Raw genomic sequence first — 23,301 nt, forward strand, 5'->3', positions numbered from 1 at the left:
GTCTCAGGAGAAAACGGCCTCCCCTCTAACTCCTCCCTGAGCAGAGCCCTTAAAGACCTGCAAACTTCATGTCTGGTGCAGAATGAGCCTGACCTCTCCTGTCTCCTGCCCTGCGAGGAAATACCAGCCAGGAGCTGACAGCGGGCAGCAGCATCGAGCTCAGGCCGCCTGAACACTGCGAAGGTGAACTCGGACGCTGCTGAAGGTGCTGAGCCAACACGGGGTGACTTCTGGCTCGTAACAGCAGCAGAAGGCTCCTTGCTATAAATTTTAAGAGGCTCAGCAGATTTCTCAACTCCACTTCTGCATTCGGTGCCATGGATTGCCAGAGGCAGAGCGGGATCTGAATGGGAATCCTTACCAGCTGCCTCTGACTCACGCCCAGGGAGCAGCTCCTCACCTCACAGGGTGGTTTTGTCCCTCTCAAGGAGAGCTGCTGCAGGCAAAACAAGTAATCTCTCCTAGCTTCGCCCCAGTGAAGCACCCTCACGTCTGCTGGTTTTGCACGAGCTGCCAGGACCATTTCCAGCTGCAGCACGGAGGCTTTGCTGCCTCCCCCCGGCTGCCTGCACCCAGCCCCTGCCTACGGGGCCCCACGGGTCCCTGCTCGTCCCTGGCAGATCTAGGGGAGGACAAGAAACACCGGCAGCACTTCCACAGACAGAACAGAAGGGGAGAAGCAGAGGGACAGAGGCGTGCGGACACCAGAAAGGTCAGGAGGGCTCATTGGGGATTCTGTCCGAGCAAAGGCAGATTTACAACTGAAACCAAACCAAGCAAACCTAAGAAAGCATTTGGCTTCGGAAGTTTGAGAGTTGTTATTTAATCCCGAGACAGCGCAGCTGAGTGAGTTCAGAATTTAAGTTACAAAAAAAGAAAGCACTAGAAAATAATCTTGATACAAGAGCAATAATCAACCAGCTGAGGCTCCCCACCCTGCGCAGGGAATCCTGCTCCGCAATCCGCCCAGCACAGCTGGGATGCTGCCGAGGCAGTGCTTGTTCCCAGCACAGGCTGGGATGGCAAACTGTCCTGGGTGAAAGTGATGGGGGAATCCCCAGGAGTGGGAGTTAGGATGCTGCCACAAGCTCTGGTTTTGGCCTGTTCTTGATTGGTGTTGGTTCTGTGGAGGAAAAAAGAGACTTGTTACAGAAACAGAGAACACAATCTCCAGAATCATCTCCTGAGGAAGAACTAAGGCTCTCATTCCACGTCTCAACGGAGCAACAAATGCTCACAGTGCCTGGAAAGTTACTGAGCTGTAAGTGTTCATTATAAATGATTCCACATAACCCCGTTTGCCCATCTTTTTCACAGCACTTCAAGAATTAAAAGTTTCAGAATGTACCCGACACAACCTCAGCTAGCTCCCAGCCCAGAGAAACAGATCTGGAACAGCAAGAGATTCCTCAGAGGGCAGGGGGTGGGCAAGCTCTGCCTCCCTCCCCTTCAGCCCGACACCAACCTAAAGCAGGCTCAGCCAGCTGCACGCTGCAAGGGCAGCTCGTATTTTATTTGGCCGTCCTGTGGCCAACGTGCAGAGATGACAACTGAGCTGTGGTCAGTAAACAAGCACTACGACTAAACAACCCTGTCTGCAGAGCTCACGCTCCAGCAGGTCTGGAGTCCTGGGGCTCCAGCAACCCCCACCCAGCCAGCTCAGAACCACTGTGTTCAGCTGAAGGAAGGTCACCAGAGCTTCAAACCATCACGAATCTCACTGAGATCTTTTTTCCTCCTCCTTTTTTTTCCCCCAGTGTGAATGCTGCTATCCGTGGTCACTAAATGTTGTCCTTGCACGCTGTGTTGACGTGCAGGGAACCGGTCAAGTTTTGGATGAAGCAGAGGGTCAGGGAAGGAATCCCTCGTGGAGCTTCACACCGTGACACACCACAGCTGGCAGCCCACCAGCGGGTCCAGAGCGTGACTTGGGAGCGGCAGGTGCAAGCCACACAAGGGGAAACCCTTCCAGAATGACTAAATGCTGACTAACAGAAAGGGACTGGGGCCTTGAGGCCTCTTAAGGCAAAGGTTCAGCAAGAAGGGGTTTGTCAGAGCCACTTAGAGTAAGGAGAGGGTCTCCAAGCATTGCACAGAACCAAAATGAAAGCGTACCTGCGACCTCTGTCGGGAGTGGCTCAGAAGGAACTTCTGGAAGCTCCAGCTGTTCCTGCAAGAACATGGAAGAGGACACATGGCACACACCCCACACGCCAGGCGGTGGTCCCAGACCCCTGCACCCCAGTTCTGTGCCAAGACTGGGAACAGGACAGGAATAAAAGAGACTTCACAGACAAACTGACATCTGCCCCCAGAACTGCGGGAAGGGTTACGGGTTCCAGCACTGCCCAGTAAGTGAAGCCAAACCAAGCCAGTGTTTGGAGCCACGGGCAGCACAGAGATGGGTGGGAGTGATAACGGACACTGCTTTATCTGAGCACGACCCAGGACTTTCAAGATCTTCACCTACTGAAGTGGAATAGCTCTCCAGTAAGAACAGAGACCAGCTGACTGTAACAGTTCGCAAATGCAAGTACAACCCTTAAAATCATCCCATTTTAAATGACCCCTGCGTATGGAGCAATTAGCTTAGTCTTTGCTGACATGGGAATTAGGCACAAACGGGTATAACTGATCTGTAGCAGAAGACAAGCTGTCACGAGTGGTGAAAAGACATTCCCCTATTGCAAACAGCTGCCTGGAAACGCACGCTGCAAATAATAAGAACATCAGGTTAATCCTACCTGAGTAATAGTATTTAATTCTTCTAGAATGGCATCTTCATCCTCCTCAGTCAGGCTGCCAGCCAGTAGCTCGTCGATTTGCTACAAAAGTGAGGAAAAGACACGCTCCAGTCAAAAACGATGCACAGAAGCAGTTCTGTGGCTTAGAGCGGGACACGTGGATGTGGGAAATCAACACAAACACCGGCTGAAGGGGTACTCTGAAAACTAACAAGCCTAATTTTTCTGCAGGCAACTGAGATTCAATTCCCAGCCCGACTGCCTGTTAAATAAGGCTGGGAACACACCGCACGCCAGAGGAATTCTGCGTGGCAGGCTGCCTCTGCTCACAGCTGCTCACGCACACAGTACGTACCCTCTGGTACTCCACAGCATCTTGGGTTTCGCCTATTATTCTTTCCACTTCTTCTATTGACATAACCTGAAGAGACAAAATTCGTGTGTAAACGAGGCCCGCAGGGAGCCAGCTGCCAACACCCAGGACCCTGCCTAGTCCGAGGCAAAGCAACACTCAGCTGAGCCGCTCACACGTACCTGGTGCATCTTGTTCAGACACTCGTTGCCTATTTTCAGACCCTCGATGACCTTCATTTCGATCTGGGTGAACTCGATGTCCTGGACCTGAAACAGGAAGGAGAGGGGGATGCACCACCAGCTGTCACAGCCCGGGCACAGACTCCCAAGGTTCCCAGAGAAATGCAAGGAAAAGAGAGTCAAGAGCCCCAACAGAGACTTCAATTACACCAGCAGCATGAAACATGCATAGGAAAACTTTTAACACAGGCAGCTGCATATCCAGCAGGCCTTTTTCTGGCTCTCCAGCTGGCAACCTACGCTGAGGCTGTAGTTTCGCTGACCACACCAGAACAAATACATCTGTTCCCAAAACCAAGGTCCCAAGACGAGCCAGAGGAAGTTTCTACTACAGCTGCCTGCACTGTGCCTCAAGTTTTACTAACTCACTACACTTGTATTTAACACGGAGCCTGCAATACAGACTCAAACCAAGCTCACGCTGATTCATTAGAGAGGAGCCGTGGCACGAGGCTGATCTCAGCGCGCTGTGCGTTGGGCACAGGACTCTGCCCCCAGCAGGAGGTGTTGGCTGGAGGCTGTCGCTCACCATGCGCTCCAAGTTGCTGATCTGGTTATCCGTCCTGTCCAGGAGCTGCTCTTGGTAGCGCTTCTTCTTCAGCAAGAGCAGGGCTTTTCTGGGGGACAAGAAGAGCAGGACAACTCAGCACAGAGGGGAGCAAAGGGGATAAGAGCAGGGCTTTTCTGGGGGAAGGGAGAGCAGGACAACTCAGCAGAGAAGGAAGCAGACAAGCCTAAAGAGGCCGCTTTAGGTGACGGTACTCATTTAAACACCACTCATTTTACGTTTTTTTGTCCAAAAGAGGAGAAACAAACGTGAAAATTAAACGTGACCTCTGAGCTGTTCCCATGAATAAGGGTGAGCCAATTAATCGAGCATAAACTGGCGACTTAGCACCTGTGCTTGGTGGGGACGGGGGCTTTATTGTGCTGGGGGTGTCACCGTGCTGGGGGTGTCACCGTGCGGCCCCCCAGACCCCAGCCGGGCCCTCAGGGGCTGGGCCCAGCTGGAGAAGCACCCCCAAGCCCCCCCCCCAGCGGCCCCACTCACTCCTTCTTGCCCTCCTTCAGCAGCTGCCGGGCCAGGGCTCGCTCCCGCTCCATGTTGAGGCTGATCCGCTTCTGGTACTGCCTCAGTTTGTCGCGCTGCTGCTTCAGCTGCTGCAGGGACACGGCGGGACGCGCCTCAGGGCCGGGCCCGGGGCAGGGGCAGGGGCAGCCGCCGCCGCCTCACGGGGCCCAGCCCTCACCGCCTTCCCCCCCCTCGTTACCAGCACGGCCTTGTCCTGCTCCGTGACGCGGCTCCGCCGCTTCCTCCCGAACAGGTTCCCCATGGCCCCGGTCCCGGTCCCGGCCTCGGCCCGGCCCCGGGCGGCCCCGGCCCCGGCCTCCCCCTCGGCCTCCGCCCCCCGACGGCGGCCGCGCAGGGCCCGGCCCCGCGGAAAGCGAGAGGCGGAGAGGGGAGAGGGGGCCGCGGGGGGGCGGTAGCGGGGCGCGGAGGGAGCCGGGGGGGGGGTGGGGGGGGCTGTAGGGGATGGGGGAGGGCTGTAGGAAATAGGGGATGCTGGGGAGGGGGTGTAGGGGATGGGGGTCTAGTGGGGGGGTCTGTAGGGGATGGGGGGTGTTGGGGAGGGGGTATAGGGGATGGGGGTGTAAGGGGGGGCTGTAGGGGATGAGGGGGGTCTGTAGGAAATAGGGGGTGTTGGGGAGGGGCTGTAGGGGATGGGGAGATGTAGGGAATGGGGGTGTAAGGGGGGGTCTGTAGGGGATGGGGGTGTGGAGGGGGTGGGGTATGGGGCAGGGGGACGGGGGAGGTTATAGGGTACTGGGGTACAGGGGATGGGGCTTGTAGGGAATAGGGGGTGGTGGGGGGGTGTAGGGGATGGTGGGGGTATAGGGGATGGAGAGTAGAGAGGGGGGGGTTATAAAAGAGGAATGGGGTTATAGAGGGGGGGTGTAGGGGTTGGTGGCCATAGGGGGTGGGGATATAGGGTTAGTGGCTATAGGGGATGGGGGGTTATGGGAGAAGGGGTGCCCCCTTTATGGGGGGGTTTGTGGGACAAAGCATTCAGGGGGTGGTGGGGTATAGGGGAGGGATGGGGGAGGCTGTAGGGGATGGGGCAGCATTGGGGGGGCTGTAGGGAAAGGGGGCTATGGAGCATGGGGTGTATGGGATGGTGGTTGTAGGGGGTGGGGGAACGGTGGGGAACGGGGGTATGTGGGATGGGGACTAAAGGGACGGGGGACTGTAGGGAATGGGGGCTGTAGGGCAGAGCGTGGGGCAATAAAGGCACTGGGGGTGTGAGAGGAGGTGTGCTGGGGCAGGGGCAGCTGTGGGGAGAGTGGGGGGGTCCTGGGGTAGGGACAAAGGGGGCCCCATCCCCGTTCTCCGCCCAGAGCAGGCAGCGCCCTCCACGTGTGTCAGAGCCTCAGAGATCCACCAGCACGTCCCTGAGGCTCCACGTCCCCATGTCCGATCCCAGGGCCCTGCAATTCGGAGCCCCCCAGGGCGTGCATACCTCGGGGCCTGGTGCTGTGCCCCTCTCATGGCGCTGCCGTGCTGGCCGTGGTGGGTTTTGGTCGCGGGGTGCCCGCCGTACGGCGCTCCCCGAGGTGATCTGAGCTTGGTTAGACCACTGGGATTTGTGAGACAACACAGTACAAAATGCCCCTTTTTCGCCGCTGCATTTTCTCCCCAAATCATCCATCGTCTCGTTCTGCACCACCCGATGTTCCCAAAGACGTTTTCACCTCTGGAGGCCACGAGGATCTGGCTCTCGCTTCCCCGCTGCTGCAAGCCCAGAGCAGCAGCCAGAGGCAACGACGTGAGCACCCCTCAAACATAAGGAGCGAAGCCCCCCCAAAACCTCCTGATGCTGCCCCCTGGCTCCACCACCAGCCCCAGCTGCAGGGATTTACACCAGCAAATCCCTAGCGGCTCAGAAGCAGTGACCTGGGCTTGTGCAAATCTCTTTTGCCCAGGATCTCGGCGTGTAAGCGGCCTCTTTGTGTGCAAACAGCCCCAAATCATGCAGCGTGCTGCCTAAAAACATAACTCAGCTGTTGGACACGGCTCCCGGCCTCTCGCCCCTGTGGCACTGCCCCTCCCCACCTCCGCCCCAGAAAGTGATCCTCAGACTGAAGTATTTCTGCATTTATTTTTTATTAACCATTTATTTGTTTGTAATTGTTTTACTCTCACATTACAATTGTGTTCTGTTTTTTATTTTTTTTTAATATTTTTTTTGTTTTTGTAAAATAAATAGAGATAAGTGAACTTTTAGGTAGGATGCTCTCCAGATCCTTGGTTAAACTTCATGATTGAATCTCTGCGTCAGACCTGTGAAAATACAGCCCACACACACGCTTAGATGAAAGCTAAACAGGCCCAGTTAGTTAAAAACCCATCTCCTGGCTGCGCCGGCTGGCGGGGCACCCGGGAACGCTGGTGAGGAGCAGCAGCTTCCCACTGTGCACCCCCCCCATCTTGCCAGGTATTTCTTGTTCCTTTGACAAATACACTGATACAAGTTAAAAATCTATCGTTTGTTTTTTAAGCTGTGTATGTTAATCGGTTACGTGTAGATCCCAAACCGCCCCCACGCCTGCCCGAAGCCCGCTGCTGGCCCCGGTGGCGCGGGGCGCGCAGGGTGGCCGCAGGCTGGGGGCGCGTACCGCTGGGACAGGCTGGAGCAGCACAGGAGCAGCTCAGTGGGTCAGGAAGAGGCACAGCTCTGTTAGACCATAATTAACTTTTGGTAACTCAAAAGTGGACTTCTAGGTAGTATTTCCTCAAGTTTAAAGCCTTTGATCCATCATCCTGGTGGCCCTCTGCCTCCCTGCTACGGGGGGGACAGCAGCGGTGCTGACGGGTAAGGACGCAGCGCCCAGCTTTTGGCTTCTCTCTGCCTCCACCGTTCATGGAGCCTCGCCAAATGAATTTCCAGATGTGCACACGGCGTTTCATCGTCAGCTTCCCTGCAGCAACGCTGGAATAGCAACCGGGCCAATTCCTCTAACCCTGCACGGCCCAGCTGCCTCGACGTGCAGGGAACGGGGTTATCTGGTACATGCGGAGCGGTGCTGGGTCAGATCCACTCCACAGGTGCCGTGGCAAAGGTAAAGCCACCATCCGCACAGTATGAGAGCATTTCTCAGCCCTTCCCTCATTTGTATGTCCACCACCGTCAGCCTCGTTGCTGGCACAGTTTGCTGGGAGCCTGCAGACCCAGTGTCTTGGCCAGAAGAAAAACCGTGGACTTTAGGATTTCGGAAGCCTACCTTTGTCAATGCAGTGATTTTTGCACAAGCGCAAGTTCTGTTCTTGGGCAGCTAAATTGCACCACAGCAGCACTTGAAAGAAACCTGCCCTTTGGCTTTGCCTACCTCTTCCCCACAGTGACCTCCAGACACATCATGGACTTCAAGGGACAGAAACATTCATCATACAGACTCGGAAGGTGCCGATAATGGAGCTGCCTTTCCCCTGGGTAGCTGGGATAAAGCTGGTTTGCTCTAAGCAGGAAGACCTGCTGCCTTCCCCCTTTAGTGATTCTCTTGTGCTCAGATCACGTGTGGCTGGTTACACGCCCAGTCCTTGCAGGGACACACAGACAAGCCACAGCCACGCACGCAGTGTGTGTAGCTGCAGGCACCCAGCCACAAAGTGCACAAATACTCGTGTCCGTCACCTTGCTGAATATTAGCACGTTGGAGCGAGATGAAAGCGTGTGGCTTGAACCCGCAGCCTCCCCTGCTGGCTGGGCAGTTTCCAGGTTATCAAACGTGTTTGCGGAGTTCACTGCGGGCAGGGCAGCGACTGCAGAAGTGACAGTGACAGAGACAGCCCAGCCTGCACCAGCACCACGTGCTTGGGTGGAAAGTGGTGACTTCAGCGACTTGCTGGGCTGACAGAGATGCTCACGCTCTTCCTTCCCTCTTTCCTCCACGTGCACCCTCATGGTATGGTGGCATCCCGCTCTGCTCCCGTCACCTCCTCGAGCCACTTTCCTCAGGATCCCTGCCATCCCTTGCCACCAAGTCGTCCTCTGTCTCTACTTCCACTGGAGGGGAACTGCAGAGAGGATAAAGTTCACGCAGAGGGGACGTGTCCCTGCCTCCCCTGCCCACCTCAGGTGGCACAGGAGCCGGCGCATGGTTCTGCAGGTGGGCAGCTTGAGTCTCGCTGCCCTGCCAGAGGAGTTGCTGTTTGGCACGGGGGAGGCAGCAGCTGGAGGGGTCCCGTGGTCAGCTCGGACGCACAGAGCTGTAGGCGAGTCCTGACTTCAGACCTCAAAGCAACCTACGCTCCAGCAGAACATGGAAACAAAGACTAAAACAAAAAGCCCTTTTCAAGGGTACCGCCTCATCCAGTCCAGAGCTCAGGAGCCGTGTTCCTAACAGAGAAGCCAACCACTGGAAACAAAAATAAAATGTTCCTTTTCTGTAGCTTTTAGAGGATACAGCTGAAAAAAAAAAAATAGGAGATTGTCTCTCTTCCCCTTGTCAAAATCATCAGTAGCTAAGTCAGAAAAAAAAAAGTTCAAGTTACAGGTTGCAGCAGCAGCCAACACTAAACATTCAAGTCGATAATTTCACTATGTACATTATAGGTGAGACACGGCCCTGCCCGCTGGGACTCCCTTCTCCGGTGACGCTGCCACGAGCCGTTATCTGATCCGCTTCTCCACTGAGTACACCGAGATGTAGTAGTCATTGCTTCCGACTGCCAGATGAGGCTGTGGAAAGAGCAAACCAGGGATAAACATCCAGGTGTTCTGCAGTAATGAGAGGCACGTCGCGGGGAAGATGGTAACGGGTGACATTTGCAGCAGTAACACCCAGATGCTGGAAAACTCCTAAGTGCATCTGCCAACGCAGCTCTGACGACATTTTGCCAGGACCTACACTGTCGCAGCGAGCTCTGTGCCCATTTCAGCCGGCGGAATAAATGATGGGGACTGTTCGTTGCCAACACCTAGCGCAGTTTTTCCAAACGACTGCAGATCTGCTAGTTAGGAACAGTCGCCTGGACTGAAAATTAACATGCCCTCTTCCAGGAGGCCCAGGCACGATCCCGGCCGTGGAGACCCGGGCTGGATAGGGTTTGTGTGCTCACTTAAAGAACAAAACATTTCAAATCATCAGCCACTTCTTCCTTCGTCCCCCAAACTGTAGGACAGCAAAATCACCACTGAGCTTTCTGCAAAGTGACCTTTCAACAGCAAAGGGGAGATAAGCTCCCCTTTAAACCCCATTCCCTTTAGGATGTAAAATGTGTGCAACCTTTGCAGAAAACCAGCTTTCCTTCTGCCTGCCCAGCTAATACCACACCCGAAGATGGCACTGCTCTTCCCTCCTCTCCTCCAGGCCCTTCATCATTCCCACTGCTGTTCCCATCACATATGAAGTATTTATGTTCTGATTGGCAGGTTTCTAATAAAACCCTCTCCCTAAATGCCTTCTCCTCCTGTTTTTCCTACCCATTCACATCGGTTTTCAATTGGTTTCTCAATCTCCTTTCTCTTATTCTCTTCTCTGTGTGAGCAGCAGTCTGTAATGCAGATGGGCACCCGCCTCCTAATTAAGTAGCAAACAGATTCTCTAACAACTGACTGCAGAGCCACCTCACCTATACTCAGAAATTTCCTTTTTACTCTGTTTTATCCCAGACTTTATCAGCTTGTAAGCCTTTAAGTTTTCTCTTTTTTTTTGACAGTTTTTCTGCTGCACAGCATTAGGTCTTCCTACAGCCTTACATAAGCAACAGTGTAAAAGCAGCCCCGAGACACAAGGGTGAGCCTACTGTCTACAAGAACGGAGGCACGGGATAAATAAGCACACAACATTTGGCACGCTGGAAGTGAGAGACTGCACCTCTCCACTCAGCTCCAGGCAAATTCACCTTGGAGGATTTCTGTGGCAAGAGACAGAGCTACACCAGGCGGCAGACCCAGAGTGATGGGATCAGTATGCCAAGCTGCCCCACAGGTCAAAAGGGCTCAGCAGCTGGGACATCAGCACTGGTGGCACCCAGAACAGGCTGGAGGATGAGCAAGGAAGGACTCGGGCTAGAAAGCAGGCTCAAAGGGCCTTCAGAAAACTGAGCTGGGACAGCACCTCTCCGTGCTGGGGGAGTCTCTGCGCCTTTCCCTCATCCAACACCACCTTTAAATAAGAAATGCAAATTCCAAAATCCCAAAAGAGAATACAGACCCAGTGAGGATGGAAAGCCAGGCAGCTGATGGCTCCAACTCTTTGTCCCATAAAACCATCGTAGTATTTGATATTGTTGATCAGCTCCCCATTTCCATTGTAGATTGCAGTGAACTGATTCATTGAGCCACTGGAAAGGAATGAAGAGAACACGGTGTCATTAACAACGTTGTGGGAACACCAATATTGTTGCCCACAGCCCCTTTTTCAGCTGGGGAGACCTCAGCTCATCAGGCTAGTGTGCAAGGAGCTCTTACAAGCAGTGAGATCGACTTCAGCTGTACCATGGCAACCTCAGCACAGAGAGATTTGCAGAAAGGCTGGAATCACAGCCCCTGTTACAGTGTGTGACAAAAAGAAAACATGGAAAGCTGATGTAGGCACCCCCTGGAAGCAGACCCCCTGCAACCTCCAGGACTCCTGGCTGTGGACTGGGTGCTGGTCCCCTGCTCCGTGCCCAAACACACACACGCTGAATTTATACAGGGACCTGACATGGGAGTGAGAGACAGCACGCCATCACTGCTGGCAGTGGGATGCCCTAAGGCATGGCAGGGCTAAAATACCCAAACTGCAAACATGGGAGCGAAACTGCACTTTTTATGGTGAGGTTAAAACAACAAAAAACACGAACGATGTCTGCAGAGACAATTTGTCCTCTCTTTCCACTCCAGAGATGCAGGAGGTGAAACTGGAACTTACCACGCAAAGAAGTTGGCTTGTGGGTGAATGTCAAGAGCCGTCAGCCCTTTGACTATCTGAAGGACCTTCATGGACTCTGGCATCCGGGGGTCGAAGAACCGCACGTCTCCGTTCACACTGCCAACACAGGAGTTTCACAATGTCAGGCTGTACCCGGAGCAGATCCTAAAGCCCAGGGAACTGAGCCGTGTGCCTGTCTGCGAGCTGACCACCTGATTCAGGAAATTAGGGCAGAGAAGACACGCACCTTTGCCTTCTCTATCAGCGCAGCTGAATTTCCACTGATGTCACTTTTATTTGGTACCATCCACAAAGCGTTAAGAGCTGTGCAAACAGCCTGCCGCTGCCCTCAGGAGCGATCCATTAGTACTTTTATCACTTACAGCCCATCACTGAGTGCAAGTGCCTTTACTGTTATGTCATACCCAATACACTAAGCTACACGTCAGAACCAAATTCCTTCTCCTTTTCACAGTAGGAAATTGTGTTAGCGAACTGTAACCAGATGGGATCTGCTGGTACGATCTATTATGCCGAATGCCTGGGCGCAGCCGCATGTTCTTGCTGTCCAAAGCACTCTGTGGACCAGGCGTAACAAATGTTGCTTAACACTCGGGCGATATGTCAATCCTATCAACGACTTTATCAGGGAAAAGACAGGGGGGAAGGCAATAATGGCAGTGACAAGATACCGCGCTTAGGAGATGAAGCACTTTTCAAAGTGCATTTCACAAATGACTCCTCGTTGTTAATTGATGTCTCTGAAATACATCAGCAGAATCACATCTGTTGGAAGAGAAGAGGATGCATCTTCCCCTATAGCCCTGGAACAGAGGGCTGAAGGTTTGCTGTGATACATCTGCTCTTCCGCGCTTCTTAGAAGAGACTGGTGTAGGGAAAGACCCAGAGAAATCTTACGGAAACTAAAGGCAGCGCCAACTCATCTGACCTTACTCTACTGGCAGCAGAAGGAAGGCTTTTGGCAATACAACTTTAAAACATTTTTTCCAAGTAGTACGACAAGATGACCACGTCCAACTACAGAGTTAAGAACATCTGAAAGCATTAAGAAGCACATTGCCTTCCGTTTCTTCACCTCTGGAATATCTAATAGCAATCAAAAGGCTGTTATACAGGGTTACTTATATCATTATAAGAAGCTGCAACTCCAGCTGCCACATAATTAAATCCAAAACAAATTAAACTTTGGGCTGATTTCATTCCTAAAGACTGGATAGAAACATTATTTGAGAGAGATCAAATATACAGGAAATTCATTTAAAGTTTTGAACCTCAATGCGATTGAAAATGGTTCAGAACATATCAGAAGACCACGTAAGAGCTTTAAAATGGAAATGAAATTCTGTGACGACGGGACTACTTATGAGAACATGGTTTTAAGAAAGCACAACCCAAATGAACAGTAACGGTCATCAACAAGTCAACAACAGCTAACTACTAAAGCAGGATATTCCGGTGTTTAAGGACCTTTTCAGACAATGCAGTGAACCACTGCTGAACGATGGAGAGAAACAGAATCCAGGTCTGAATCACCCAGCTTGTATTGCAAACTCCTATCCCTGGTCTGGATGAAAAGTTTCTCTACGATTCAGAGAATTACTCCACAAGCAATACAACGCCTTGAAGTTCTTTTTTGGGAAATAGTTATGCCAGGCCCTCTTACATCCTAACATTTGTTGTTTTTTGTTTTTTTTGAACCTTGCTGTCAACCAAAGGACGGTGAACTGGGATAAACTGAGAGTGGTGTGGTTCGTCTTAAACACAGTTCCTTTGGGACAGGACCACACCTGCCTTTTGAGGTATAACCGTTTTCTCAGACTTTTTCAATCCTGAGAAAAAGCATCATTTGCTCATGAGGGCACTGAGGAGAGGGAATAAATGAGCCTTCAGATACAGGCTGGCCAAGTATACAAGCCTGACCCCTGGGATTGTTGAAAGAGATTACAGAAAGGAAGATTAAAAACTCTAATATGTGAGCTTGACAAATCTGTCAGCGGCATCACTTAAGCCCCTTTCTGAAAATCTTAATAATTTTTTGCTGGCCCATCCCCCACTCCAGGAATGTTCTGCACCCTAGAAAACTGTTTTGTTTTCATTTTGTAATCAAGAAAAAGGGCCTCTCTGTGTGCAAACAGCGGTTTTGTGACAATAAATTATATTCTGCTGTTCTTTAATGGCCAAATAAGTATATGCTGCTCTCTATGCAGTATTTACCAGGCAGCAGAAATGGATTTATGTGTAGAAAATTGCTAAACAGCAAAGTAATCCTGCACAGCAATATGCCCAACAGATGCAACATAAACCTCCTTCCTTCTCGTGTTCTATCTCAAATGACCCCAGAAAGATGCTGGCAATCAAGAAGAACAACCATAAGATATGCTATATCTAGCTTAGGTTTCTGGTTCACTTGATTCCTCCCTCACATGCCTCGTGATAGTGATTTCAGCACAGATACCTTCTTGTTTACTCCCAGACCTAACCAACAGGCTTCCAAGGAAAGCTTCACTTTTTTTTTTTTTGCCTTCTCTCTACCACGTTTGAGCAGGAGTTAATTACTGAAGTAAATGTCAACCTAAAAAGCTTTACGCTCTTACCTTCTGAAATACCAGAGGTGGGTTTTAAACTGAAAAGCAAGCCGTGTTTAAGAGAAAACAGCTCAAAGAGTAAAAGCTCTTTTACCTGACACTCATTATGTTGCCTTCAGGATGTTTCTGCAGGTATGCCTTCACCACCCAGGCTGTGTGCTCTCGGTAGGTCATGACACGGCTGGGGAACAAGCAGAGAGGAGAAACGTGAAGGGAAGGTGGAGGAAATGTGAGGATCCCACTGAAGCCGGGTAGTTACCATTCACTCAGAGCCATCCTCCTGTCAAACACGCGGATGGAGCCATCACCCAGCCCCGCCACGATGAGCGAACGATGAGAATCACACGAAAGGCTGGTCACACAGCTGTCCGCTCCGGTGGGGATGTCCTAAGGAGAAAGCAAAAAAAGCCCAGTTGAGACCATGATGTCTCTTCAAGTCTGCAACCCCAAAGAAAAGGTGCTAGAGTCAAGGAGCCAGAGGCTCCCTGCGCCCTCCTCCTCTCCCATTCAGCATTCTGTACATCAGTCCAAAACTAAACCAGGGGTAAACCCTGATCTGCACTGGTGCAAAGCTTTTCTCCAGGCTCTCTGGACATGACCAGAAGTGAAGGAGTGGTGGCCCTGAGGATGACCGTCACTGCTGCTGTCCTGTGTCAGAGCCACGCAGCCCACAACTCGTCCCACAGAGCCCAGAGAGAGAATTCCAGCAAAACCAGCTTGTGGCTCTGGTTTATAAACCAAAACCAAGGCAAGGTCTGTTTTGGGAAGGAAAAGTTAATGTTATCCTCTTCTAAAAATATCTAATTAGTTAAAGTAAATGGCCAGAGGAGTTATTTCTCCATAAACCATCTTTTTTGGCTATAAGTTTTGAATGCCATTGGAATGGCAATAAACCCAGATCTAATAAGGTTTTATTTTTTTTATTTTTTTTTAGCACTTAGCTCTCTTCCTCCTTTCACCATTAGGATCATCACTGCACCTCTGCAGCACCCCGGTGTTTGCTGCAATGGGCCAAGCTGAGCAGGGGACAGCAGGACTGGCTGAGTGTGACCTCCCTGCCCTCCCAGCAAGGCAGCGAGTGCTGCTGCAGCAGCTCTGGTGCTCCTGAACAACGTCAGAGCCTTACAACACAATGAGCTGCCCAACTACAACGTGGGGCCACAAAATCTTTTACGCAAGATAAAGCCGGCCGGTGCTGTGCCACTTATCAATCCTTGCTTTAGGACCACGTGACAGGAAGATTCAGGTTATCTCATTAGATGCCAGGCACTGTGTGCATTAAAACAAACATGGAAAAGGAAGACTGGAGCTTGCATGGGCAGCTGTGCTAGGAACATGTTGCACACTCTTATTCTGATGCTGCTGCTTTCCCCCTTTCTACTTGCCATAAACAAAAGAATTACTTGGAATTATGTCTATGAAGGGTATAAAGAAAAAAAAATCAATTGAAATAGGTATAAACTAAGTAATATTGCCAAAGTAGAATGACAATCAGGAGACACGTTAGAACTGCATTAGCTAATTTCACACTTCAATCCTATTTTTGCTTCTGTGCAAATTCACCTTTCCTAGTTGCTATTCACAGCCTGGGCTGAGTGAAGAAGCTGTTGGCTGGAGGCACCAAACTTCAGGGGCTGTTTTCAGACAGCTATTCTAACTGCCTAAAAGCAGATCGTGTCTTTGAAGCAGAAACAAGCAGCAGAAGTGAAAATGAAGTACTTTCTTCTTCAGCTACATCCAAAGTGCTTCCAGAGGTTCACTTTTTTGCAGTTCAAAGAGTGGGAAGGCACCTTTATTAGCTTGGATTACACAGCTCTGCTGCTCTTTGTGCTGAATTTCAGTTTCCCGGTGTTACTGAGTCAGGAAGTTTCAATCACTTGAATTTCAACACAACCAATCTTTGTAATTAAAAAAGAAACAACGTGTTTTCAGATACTTTCAATACAATCATTAATCCTCGTCATTTAAAAGATTTTCACCTCCTGAATTTTGATGTTCCCTGATTTACATAGAAAAAAAAAACAGTATGTGAATGTAATTAAGATTAACATAGACTTAATTATCCGGCATTGCAGGGTCAAAGTGTCATAATTAATGTTCATCCACGGGTAATTAATTTCTAGCAGCTTTGAAAACTAGTCTTCTCTTTTTGTCCCCAGCATGGTGACTTCATTCTCACAGACCAGCTGCTCCTCCTTGTAATTCCTCAGAACCTTTTACTTGCTTATAATTGACACAAACGCTTGGATGGTCCGAGTGCTCTGCCACCCAGCCAGCTCACTGCGAAGTCTCCTGAAGGATTTTTGTGCTCTTTCACCTGTATGCTCATAGGAAATCCTGTCTGCATCCTGGTGACTGCCTCTGGATTTCAGAGGCCTCCCCTTTCCCAGACGTTACCGCTCGCCATCCAGAGCAACAGCAGCAGCTTCCAGACCTGACACACTTCCTAAGCATGTGCTCAGTTTTATTTGTCTTGTAACGTGACTCTGAAGCAGGGAAGCAGCGGATCCAGAACCATGTCAGCTCTTCACAGACAAGTCTCAGACGCTTTGGCAGTGCACAGGGAGCTAGCTCGGTGTGTGGGATGCTCTGGGAGAGAAAAGGTTAGTGGGACAAACACGCAAATGTTACCTGCACTTTCATTTCCCGATCTGTGTCCCAGATCCGGATTATCCTCACGTCTCCCGAGGTCATGAGGAGCCCGGTTTCTTGTTCCCAGTCGACCACCATTCCTGCTCCTAGGAGAAAACACAGGCAGGGTGTGCAAATCACTCTCCTCGTCAGCACAGGCGCTAATTACAACACCAGTTTCTGTAGCATGAGGCCGTGAAACCTATCGTCATTAGAGAAAATTTACAATTGCATACACACACATCCATACATCCTCCAAATAGGATTAAATCAGCTGGTCATGGATTTCAGTCCAAAATATGTCTTTTACCTCTTTGCTAGCTTAAATGCTCAGAAAAGCCTAGGAGCAGATGGCCTCCACGGGCAGGGGGATACAGCCCTCTGGGGACTTTGGGAAGCTGTTGGGGTCTTCTAAGGGAGTCTGAGGAAGTTATCCACCACCTTCCAGGATACCAGACTAAACGAGGACTGAACTGGTGACATTGTGAGAGGTGAGAGTCTCTGGATTGCCACGATTCCTCATTCTAATAGAAATCTGCCCGTTTCTAAACAAGGAACAGCAACATCATTGCTGCAAGGCACTGAATTAAACAGCTTGGTAGGAGTAAAAACTCATTTGCTATACTGACAAATAAGGAGGGAACATTCTGCAATTATACTGAGTAAAATACATTTATTAGAGCTTTTGATCCTCATCTTTAAGGGCCTAAACTGATTGCTCATTGAAGTTTACCAAAAAGTCCCCTTGTAATTCTCTTGCAGCATGGATGGATTTTCTATCCCCCAAACACCTGACATCGGCATCTGCTTGCAGACAGGCTGGTAGACTGCATGAGGTGAACTTCCCTGGCATGGCAATTTCCAGAGAAAAGTGTATTTCACCTCCTTTCCCAGCTGGGGGAATAAACTGACCAAAAGCTACAGCGCGAGCTCCCTCACCTGAGCACGGAGCACACAGCCAGCAGAACAGAAGAGAGATTTGGGCCAGGGAAGTAACTGGCAGTCAAACCCCTGATTCAGTGGTGGGAAATCTCCAAGGTACAATTTTTGTATCTTTAATTAGAAGAACATTTGTAGCCCCTGTGTGCTGCCTCCCCAGCACGTAAATGTTTTGCTTGGAGCAGAGAGCTGTACACCAGCTACCTGTTGCTGTTCATACTGCAAAGGCTGACCGACCCCAAATCTAGGGGTCTTCCACAGAGACTTTTATTCATAGGTAAAAAACAAACAGAAAGAAACAACAACAAAAAAAATAAGCACGACATGAGTGAACCTGATGAGAACTCCAGTTTTTGCCTGCTTGCCTTTGCTCGGGCAGGGCTCTCCCTTTGCCAGAAGCAGCACCTCGTTTCCTCTCCAGCAGCAGCTCGCTGTCCTGTATGTGCCCAGCTGGGACTGCTGCTGAGAGAAGTGCTCGACAGCCACACACAACACAAGCCAGAGCCCTGCACAACGCGTTAGGACTGGGGGCTCCTGCCCTGAGCCTCCCCTGGTTGCCTTCAGGGGGATTCCTCTACTCCCCTCTGCACATACTCCAAAGACAAGTGCACACCTGGCTTGTCCAAAAGGGATAAGATAAGCATGATCAATGATCGTGCCACAATTCACTCCTAGGAATTAGCCCTAGCAGGACGCTAAAACACACTACAACATGCTTTTTGCCAGTTAAGGACCATAAGGACACTTTTTACGAGACCAAGCACCTTTACAGGTGGAAACAACAGAAGCAAGTCACGAACTCTGAGTTTTTTCCCCAAAGATGATGAAATGACCTTGTTTTGTACAGACCCAAATAAAATGTTTTGCCCATCCCCTTCCTTAGCATCACATTCAAGCCGTTTCCTGATCTCGCTGCATACCATTGAGAAGATTACTGACGTTTATTGACGGTCTTTCATCTTACTGAAGGAAATTCAGGACTCCCAGCTAAGCTGGGCGCTTGTACCTTTATCTTGCGAGCCCAATTGATTGTTACTTCAGATTGCCTGGCAGGAGAGAGGGCTGCTCGAGAGCTGAGGCAAACAAGCAGGCAGTGATTTAGATGATAAACATCACTGAAGTGTTTTCATTTGTCATCTTGTTTATGGCCCATGCGACAAGATAAACCTGGCAGGCTGAGATAGATACCACCATTACCATCGCTGATGGAGTTAAGTAAGCAACGTGCTCTTAGGCAGTTTTAAAGTTCCCAATTTTCCAGTTACGTTCCCCGCTTTGAAGACAACGATTTCCTTCAGTCTGATGGGTGCCAGCAGCCCCTGACCCGCTGAGGTCCCAGCATCCTGTGCCTGGGGACAGAGACGGTGAGTTCAGAGCCAGGGGTGGCAGCTTTTGTGCTGCCGCTGTCCAAGCTTCCCTTGGTGCACCTGCAGGGAATGCGATCACTGAAAATATTTCAGTGGGGAAGAAGCCCCAGAGCGGTCTCAGTTGATGTAAAAGCAGTACAGAGAGCTCCCATGAGAGATCACTGGGTGCAAAGGACAAGGGTTTACCCCTGAAAGAGGAACTGAGGGAAGGAGAGGAGGGGGCGATGCACACAGGGCAGCTCTCTCCGTGCCGGCTCCAAAACTTCACATGGGTGCGTGGTGGGGCTGGGGGGGCTGGCGTGGAGACAACGCAGCTCCTGCCTCCCTTACACAACATCCCGAGCCTGTGTAACCCTAACCTCTGCTCGGGGAGAGGCGAGTGCTCCCTGAGCACTTCGCTCATCCTGTACCAAGCAATTTTATCTTCCTCTTGCCAGCCTTATTCTCTGAAGAAAATACCACCCTTGCTTCTCCTCAGCTTACAGGGTGCTCACATTGCCCCAAGCAACAGAAATACCGGGGTATTTGCATGAAGGCACAGGCAGGGAGGGCTCCTGGCTTCCTCAGGGTGGGAAGGGAGCAGCTCTCCCGCAGCCCCCATCCTGCTGGGCTCTGTCTGCAGAGGTCGCGCGCGTGCCGGAGCTGCGGGGACTGCGGGGCCACGGCTGCAGCCCGGGGATGCGAGAGCCTCCGAGGCTGCCCCGTCACGTAGCTGGGTGAAACGCTGAACTGGAATTGAATGTCTGGAAAGAACAAAAGCCTTCGTATACTCCCTTATGCTGTTCGGAAGCGTGTAACGGGGAGAGATGTTAAATTCCAAGCTGCCACACGCAGTGTGAACCGAAACAGAAATAGCTGCACTATTCCTAGGTAAGGACAAATGTTTTCGTGGTGGAAATGATACAGCATTGGCTCATGTTTACACGTTAAATTCCTAGTATTTTGGGATGAGAAGCAAACGGGGACATACTACTAATTATCACTTCCTTTTTAATTAACAGAGGTCCTTCTCCAGGATGCTCCAACCGAGACCGCAGCTCACCTGCTGTGTTCTGGCTCGCAGGTGTGTCACGTAAGATGCTTCCCAGCCTTATTGTGGCAAAAGGGCAATAATATATTCCACAAACACGATCTCAGCTCCTCGTGAGCCACCTCATGAGGTTTGTGCATTACCTGCTGCCCTATTTCCAAGCTCCCCCCTACTTACAGACACAGAGTGCAGAGAGGCAGCGCTGTGACCCCACCGCTCCTGCCTGACACTGGCTGGGAGTGGGGCTGAGCCACAACCAGAGGCTGAGGAATTGCAGGGACGAGACCCTAACAAGACAGCTCCTTTAATGCATCATTAATTAAGGTTAACACTTTCCCGTAAGGAATGTTACGTTCTCAGATAGCAAGCAACAAATCTTCCACAATTCAGGGAAAAAAAAAACACACAACACAACAGTATTTTTTTTGTTGTTGTCGAGTCTTTTAACACAAATACTTGCAGTTCTGCATGATGCGAGATGATATACAAAGCAACACATCAATAACCGTTCTTGAAGCTGTAACTTTCTATTGCTGTTCCCTCCGAATTCCCCCTGAGCATCAGATATTTGTCTCGATGGGATAGTTCCTTGTATAAATTTCAATAAATAACAGCGGTGTTGAAAGCAGCTGCATTCTGGGTGTCTGCACTTATTTTTATCATGACTGGAACGTGGCCAACTTGCACTGGGCATTTCAACGAGATCAGAAATACCTACACAGACCACAGAATAAAAAGCGTCTCCGATTCTGACTGATGATTTTTTAATCACGGGCCCTCCTGGTTGAGCAATGAGGCGCATCACTGTTTTAATTTCCAGGAAGCAGTGGGAGGGTTGTGTGACCTCACTCTTCATTAATTTCTACTACATCCTTTCAGTAAGTGTCACTCTTCTCCTGCCAAGGACTATGCACAGCAAGGGGAAAGAGTACCTGTGATGTTGGGAAGTCAACTGAAAGAACACAAACCCCTGGAGCTGCAACTTCTCCCATTATTTCATTTCTCTAAAAATATCTGACCAGAACTAAGGAGGTTCTCCCAAACTTCTTATTCCTAAAGGACATGGTAGCGGCCCCTGGGAGGTGTGGGAAGACTCACTTTACCCTTCTCTCTCCCCCTCTTTTCTCCAGCATAAGCCCTGTTTGATTTTGATCTGCTCCTCCTGCAGGTTAGAGCCTTCCCTCTGCTGAGGCTCTGGCACAGGCTGCCCCACGTGGCTCAGGAGCCCCGCAGCTCCCCGAGGCACCTCCTGCCAGGAGGCTAACTTTTATTTCTAAGAATGCTCGGGCTGCCTTTCCAGCCTCTCCCATCTGGATTGCTCACCAAGTGCCAGAAGAGTCAGCATTATTCAAAGCAGAGCAGAGCCTCCAGAGGGTAAGGTCCTGTTTTTCTGCAGAGCAGGTATTTGACGTCTTTCATTTCGTATCGGAAACCCCAGGAGAGCAGGAAGCAAGCAGGGAACTGGCAAGTATGTGCTTATTCTTCCCTGCTTGGCATAAGTAGAAATTTTCCTGAGGTAGGTCAGAGTATGGCTGTTCACACATCAGAACTAAAAGCCCCCACGAGGCAGCGATGGATAGAAGTGCACGCGGGTCAGATGCACACCCTCCTGCTAACACCACCACCTCCTCCTCTGGTCAGCAGCCCGCTGAGACACCCCGAGGAGCTCTGCTGCAACAGGAGGTGAAGCAGCCCGGGCACAGGGTCACACGAAGGCACCCCGAGACTCCTGCTGGCTCAGCTGCCTTGGGGACGCTGTACTTGCCGGCTGCAGGCTTCGCTCTGTGCTCACGTGAGCTTTAGGGATTTCTGTGCTGACTTGCACGAGTGGCCTGGTACGACCTGAACCTGAATTAAGCCCTTGGTCTTCCCGCAGCACATCGCTGATCTGCGGCACAGCAGCACCCAGTGATGCACGAACGGAGGCAGATCCTTACCTTCCATTCAGCAAAATGCCCGCAGAAGGCTAGGCAGCGAGAGCTGGATTTTGGTGCTTTAGTGACAAACTGAGTACACTTTACCTGAATACAGCTGGTTTTATTCTGCTGCCAGGCAAACGGCTAATCTGCTGTGTTTTTACGACTTCCTTTGGTGAGGGAGAAGGAATCCTTTTGCTGAATATTTCACCAGGAAAACACCTGGTCAGAAAATGCTAATGAGCGTTTTATATCGACTCACAGTTATTTGTGTGCTTGGGACAGAGTGCACTTGCTTGGCATTAGCAGCATTGATCTCACGAAGGAGTGCCTGGTGTTTCCTTAAGCTGCTCAGCCGCCTGCTTTACCCAGTGGGGAATTCCCTGCAGCCAACTCGAGGTAATTTTTGCCTTTCCATTGGCCGGTGGATTTTTGAGTGAAACCCAGAGCCAGGATGCTGAAAGCAACACATCAGCTTTGCTAATTTCTATCCTAGGCTCCAAGCAGTAAGAGATCTGCGCAGACCTCGAGCTGAAGAGCTTTGAACTGCACAGCACCGCAGTCACCTTTGCTCTGTTCATCACTACAGGCACGCTCAGCTCTTATCAGCCAGCAAATATTAACGACTGGGAAGGCTACGTCAACAGCCACATCCCTGTAGGTGCAGGCACACGAGGATGCCCTGACAGCAGCCATCTGTTTCCCCCAGAGCCCTCAGCAGCAGAGGAGGGGGCAGGCTCCGGGCAGCCCTGGCTTCTACAGGGGAAGTTCATTTGCCTTTCTTCCATGTGAAAGAACAGAACTTGTACAATTTATTGGGCATGTTCCTGCCGAAAGACTAAGCCCACTCTTCTAAGCCTCCTCGGTAAGATTCGTAAAAGATTCTTGAAAAGCTTCTCTTTTTCAGATGATATTTATAGCAGAAGTGCATTACAAATAACCCCAGCACCCATTAGCTTAACGGCCGCTCACGTTTGGAACCTGTCAAACTCCTCTGTCCAGGGATGCTTTGAAATCTTCCTAGAAATTGAGATCTCTACATCCCAGACACCCACCCAGACTTCCTCTGACTGCAGAAAGCTCCAAGAATGACACCAATCTTTGTCCTTCTCGTCGGTGGCTGGCTAAGCTCACCTAGAGAGCAGCGGCCCCCTCCCTGCACTGCTCCCGGCTGTTACAGACACATACACAAGGCGAGGAGTGGGAGAGGGAGCAGCAGCAAAGCTTTCCAGGAACCACGAGGACCCAACAATCATTCAAAAACAATGCCAAAAAAACCCACAACAGTCAACCAACCAGACGTCAGACGAGGAGCTCCTTCCCACCCCAGCTGGTCATAGGTAACAGGAAAGAAAGCACTCACCTCCCTGTTTACTTCTGTCAAGATAGATTGAAACCCTTCGGGCCAGACCTGTGAGAAGACAGGGATTAAGGGGTTGACGCTAAGGGTAAGTTGGTCAGCCAGAGCAAAAATAAATCTTAAAAAAGGATTAGAGAAAGCAACTCAAATCAAAGGAAAGGACATAAAAGAGAAGCAGAAGCACCAAGAGCAGCACA

At 50.7% G+C, this 23,301-nt stretch overlaps 2 protein-coding genes across 3 annotated transcripts in view; both read right to left on the bottom strand.

Annotated features, from left to right (window-relative positions):
• Positions 1-793: 793 nt before the first annotated feature.
• Positions 794-4,714, bottom strand: CHMP6 (charged multivesicular body protein 6). The gene is made up of 8 exons (XM_032199471.1): positions 4,610-4,714; positions 4,390-4,499; positions 3,868-3,955; positions 3,279-3,365; positions 3,100-3,165; positions 2,745-2,825; positions 2,116-2,170; positions 794-1,123 (listed from the first exon to the last, which is right to left on the bottom strand). Exons 1-8 carry the CDS (start codon positions 4,670-4,672, stop codon positions 1,071-1,073), a joined length of 603 nt encoding a protein of 200 aa, XP_032055362.1. The 5' UTR covers positions 4,673-4,714; the 3' UTR covers positions 794-1,070.
• Positions 4,715-6,577: 1,863 nt separating this feature from the next.
• Positions 6,578-23,301, bottom strand: part of RPTOR (regulatory associated protein of MTOR complex 1) — a 135,754-nt gene continuing 119,030 nt past the window's right edge. Inside the window, exons 29-35 of one of the 2 annotated variants that reach the window (XM_032199469.1) lie at positions 23,108-23,155; positions 16,493-16,599; positions 14,121-14,248; positions 13,956-14,042; positions 11,256-11,372; positions 10,554-10,683; positions 6,578-9,076 (exon numbers count right to left, since the gene is read on the bottom strand). In XM_032199469.1, coding sequence (XP_032055360.1) covers positions 9,008-9,076; positions 10,554-10,683; positions 11,256-11,372; positions 13,956-14,042; positions 14,121-14,248; positions 16,493-16,599; positions 23,108-23,155 — 686 coding nt within the window. In that variant the 3' untranslated portion in view covers positions 6,578-9,007. The remainder of the gene's footprint in view (positions 9,077-10,553; positions 10,684-11,255; positions 11,373-13,955; positions 14,043-14,120; positions 14,249-16,492; positions 16,600-23,107; positions 23,156-23,301) is intronic. The other variant, XM_032199470.1, reaches the window with a different exon arrangement.

This window comes from Aythya fuligula, chromosome 18 (assembly GCF_009819795.1).
Source record: "Aythya fuligula isolate bAytFul2 chromosome 18, bAytFul2.pri, whole genome shotgun sequence".
Lineage (NCBI taxonomy): Eukaryota > Metazoa > Chordata > Aves > Anseriformes > Anatidae > Aythya > Aythya fuligula.

Excerpts from the sequence above, each read along its gene's own strand:
- CHMP6 (XM_032199471.1), bottom strand. The coding sequence starts at position 4,672 with ATGGGGAACCTGTTCGGGAGGAAGCGGCGGAGCCGCGTCACGGAGCAG. Across the intron at positions 4,500-4,609 it reads AGCAGGACAAGGCCGTGCTG|CAGCTGAAGCAGCAGCGCGA; the intron begins GTAACGAGGGGG and ends GTGTCCCTGCAG. Across the intron at positions 1,124-2,115 it reads ACTCCCGACAGAGGTCGCAG|AACCAACACCAATCAAGAAC; the intron begins GTACGCTTTCAT and ends TTTCCTCCACAG.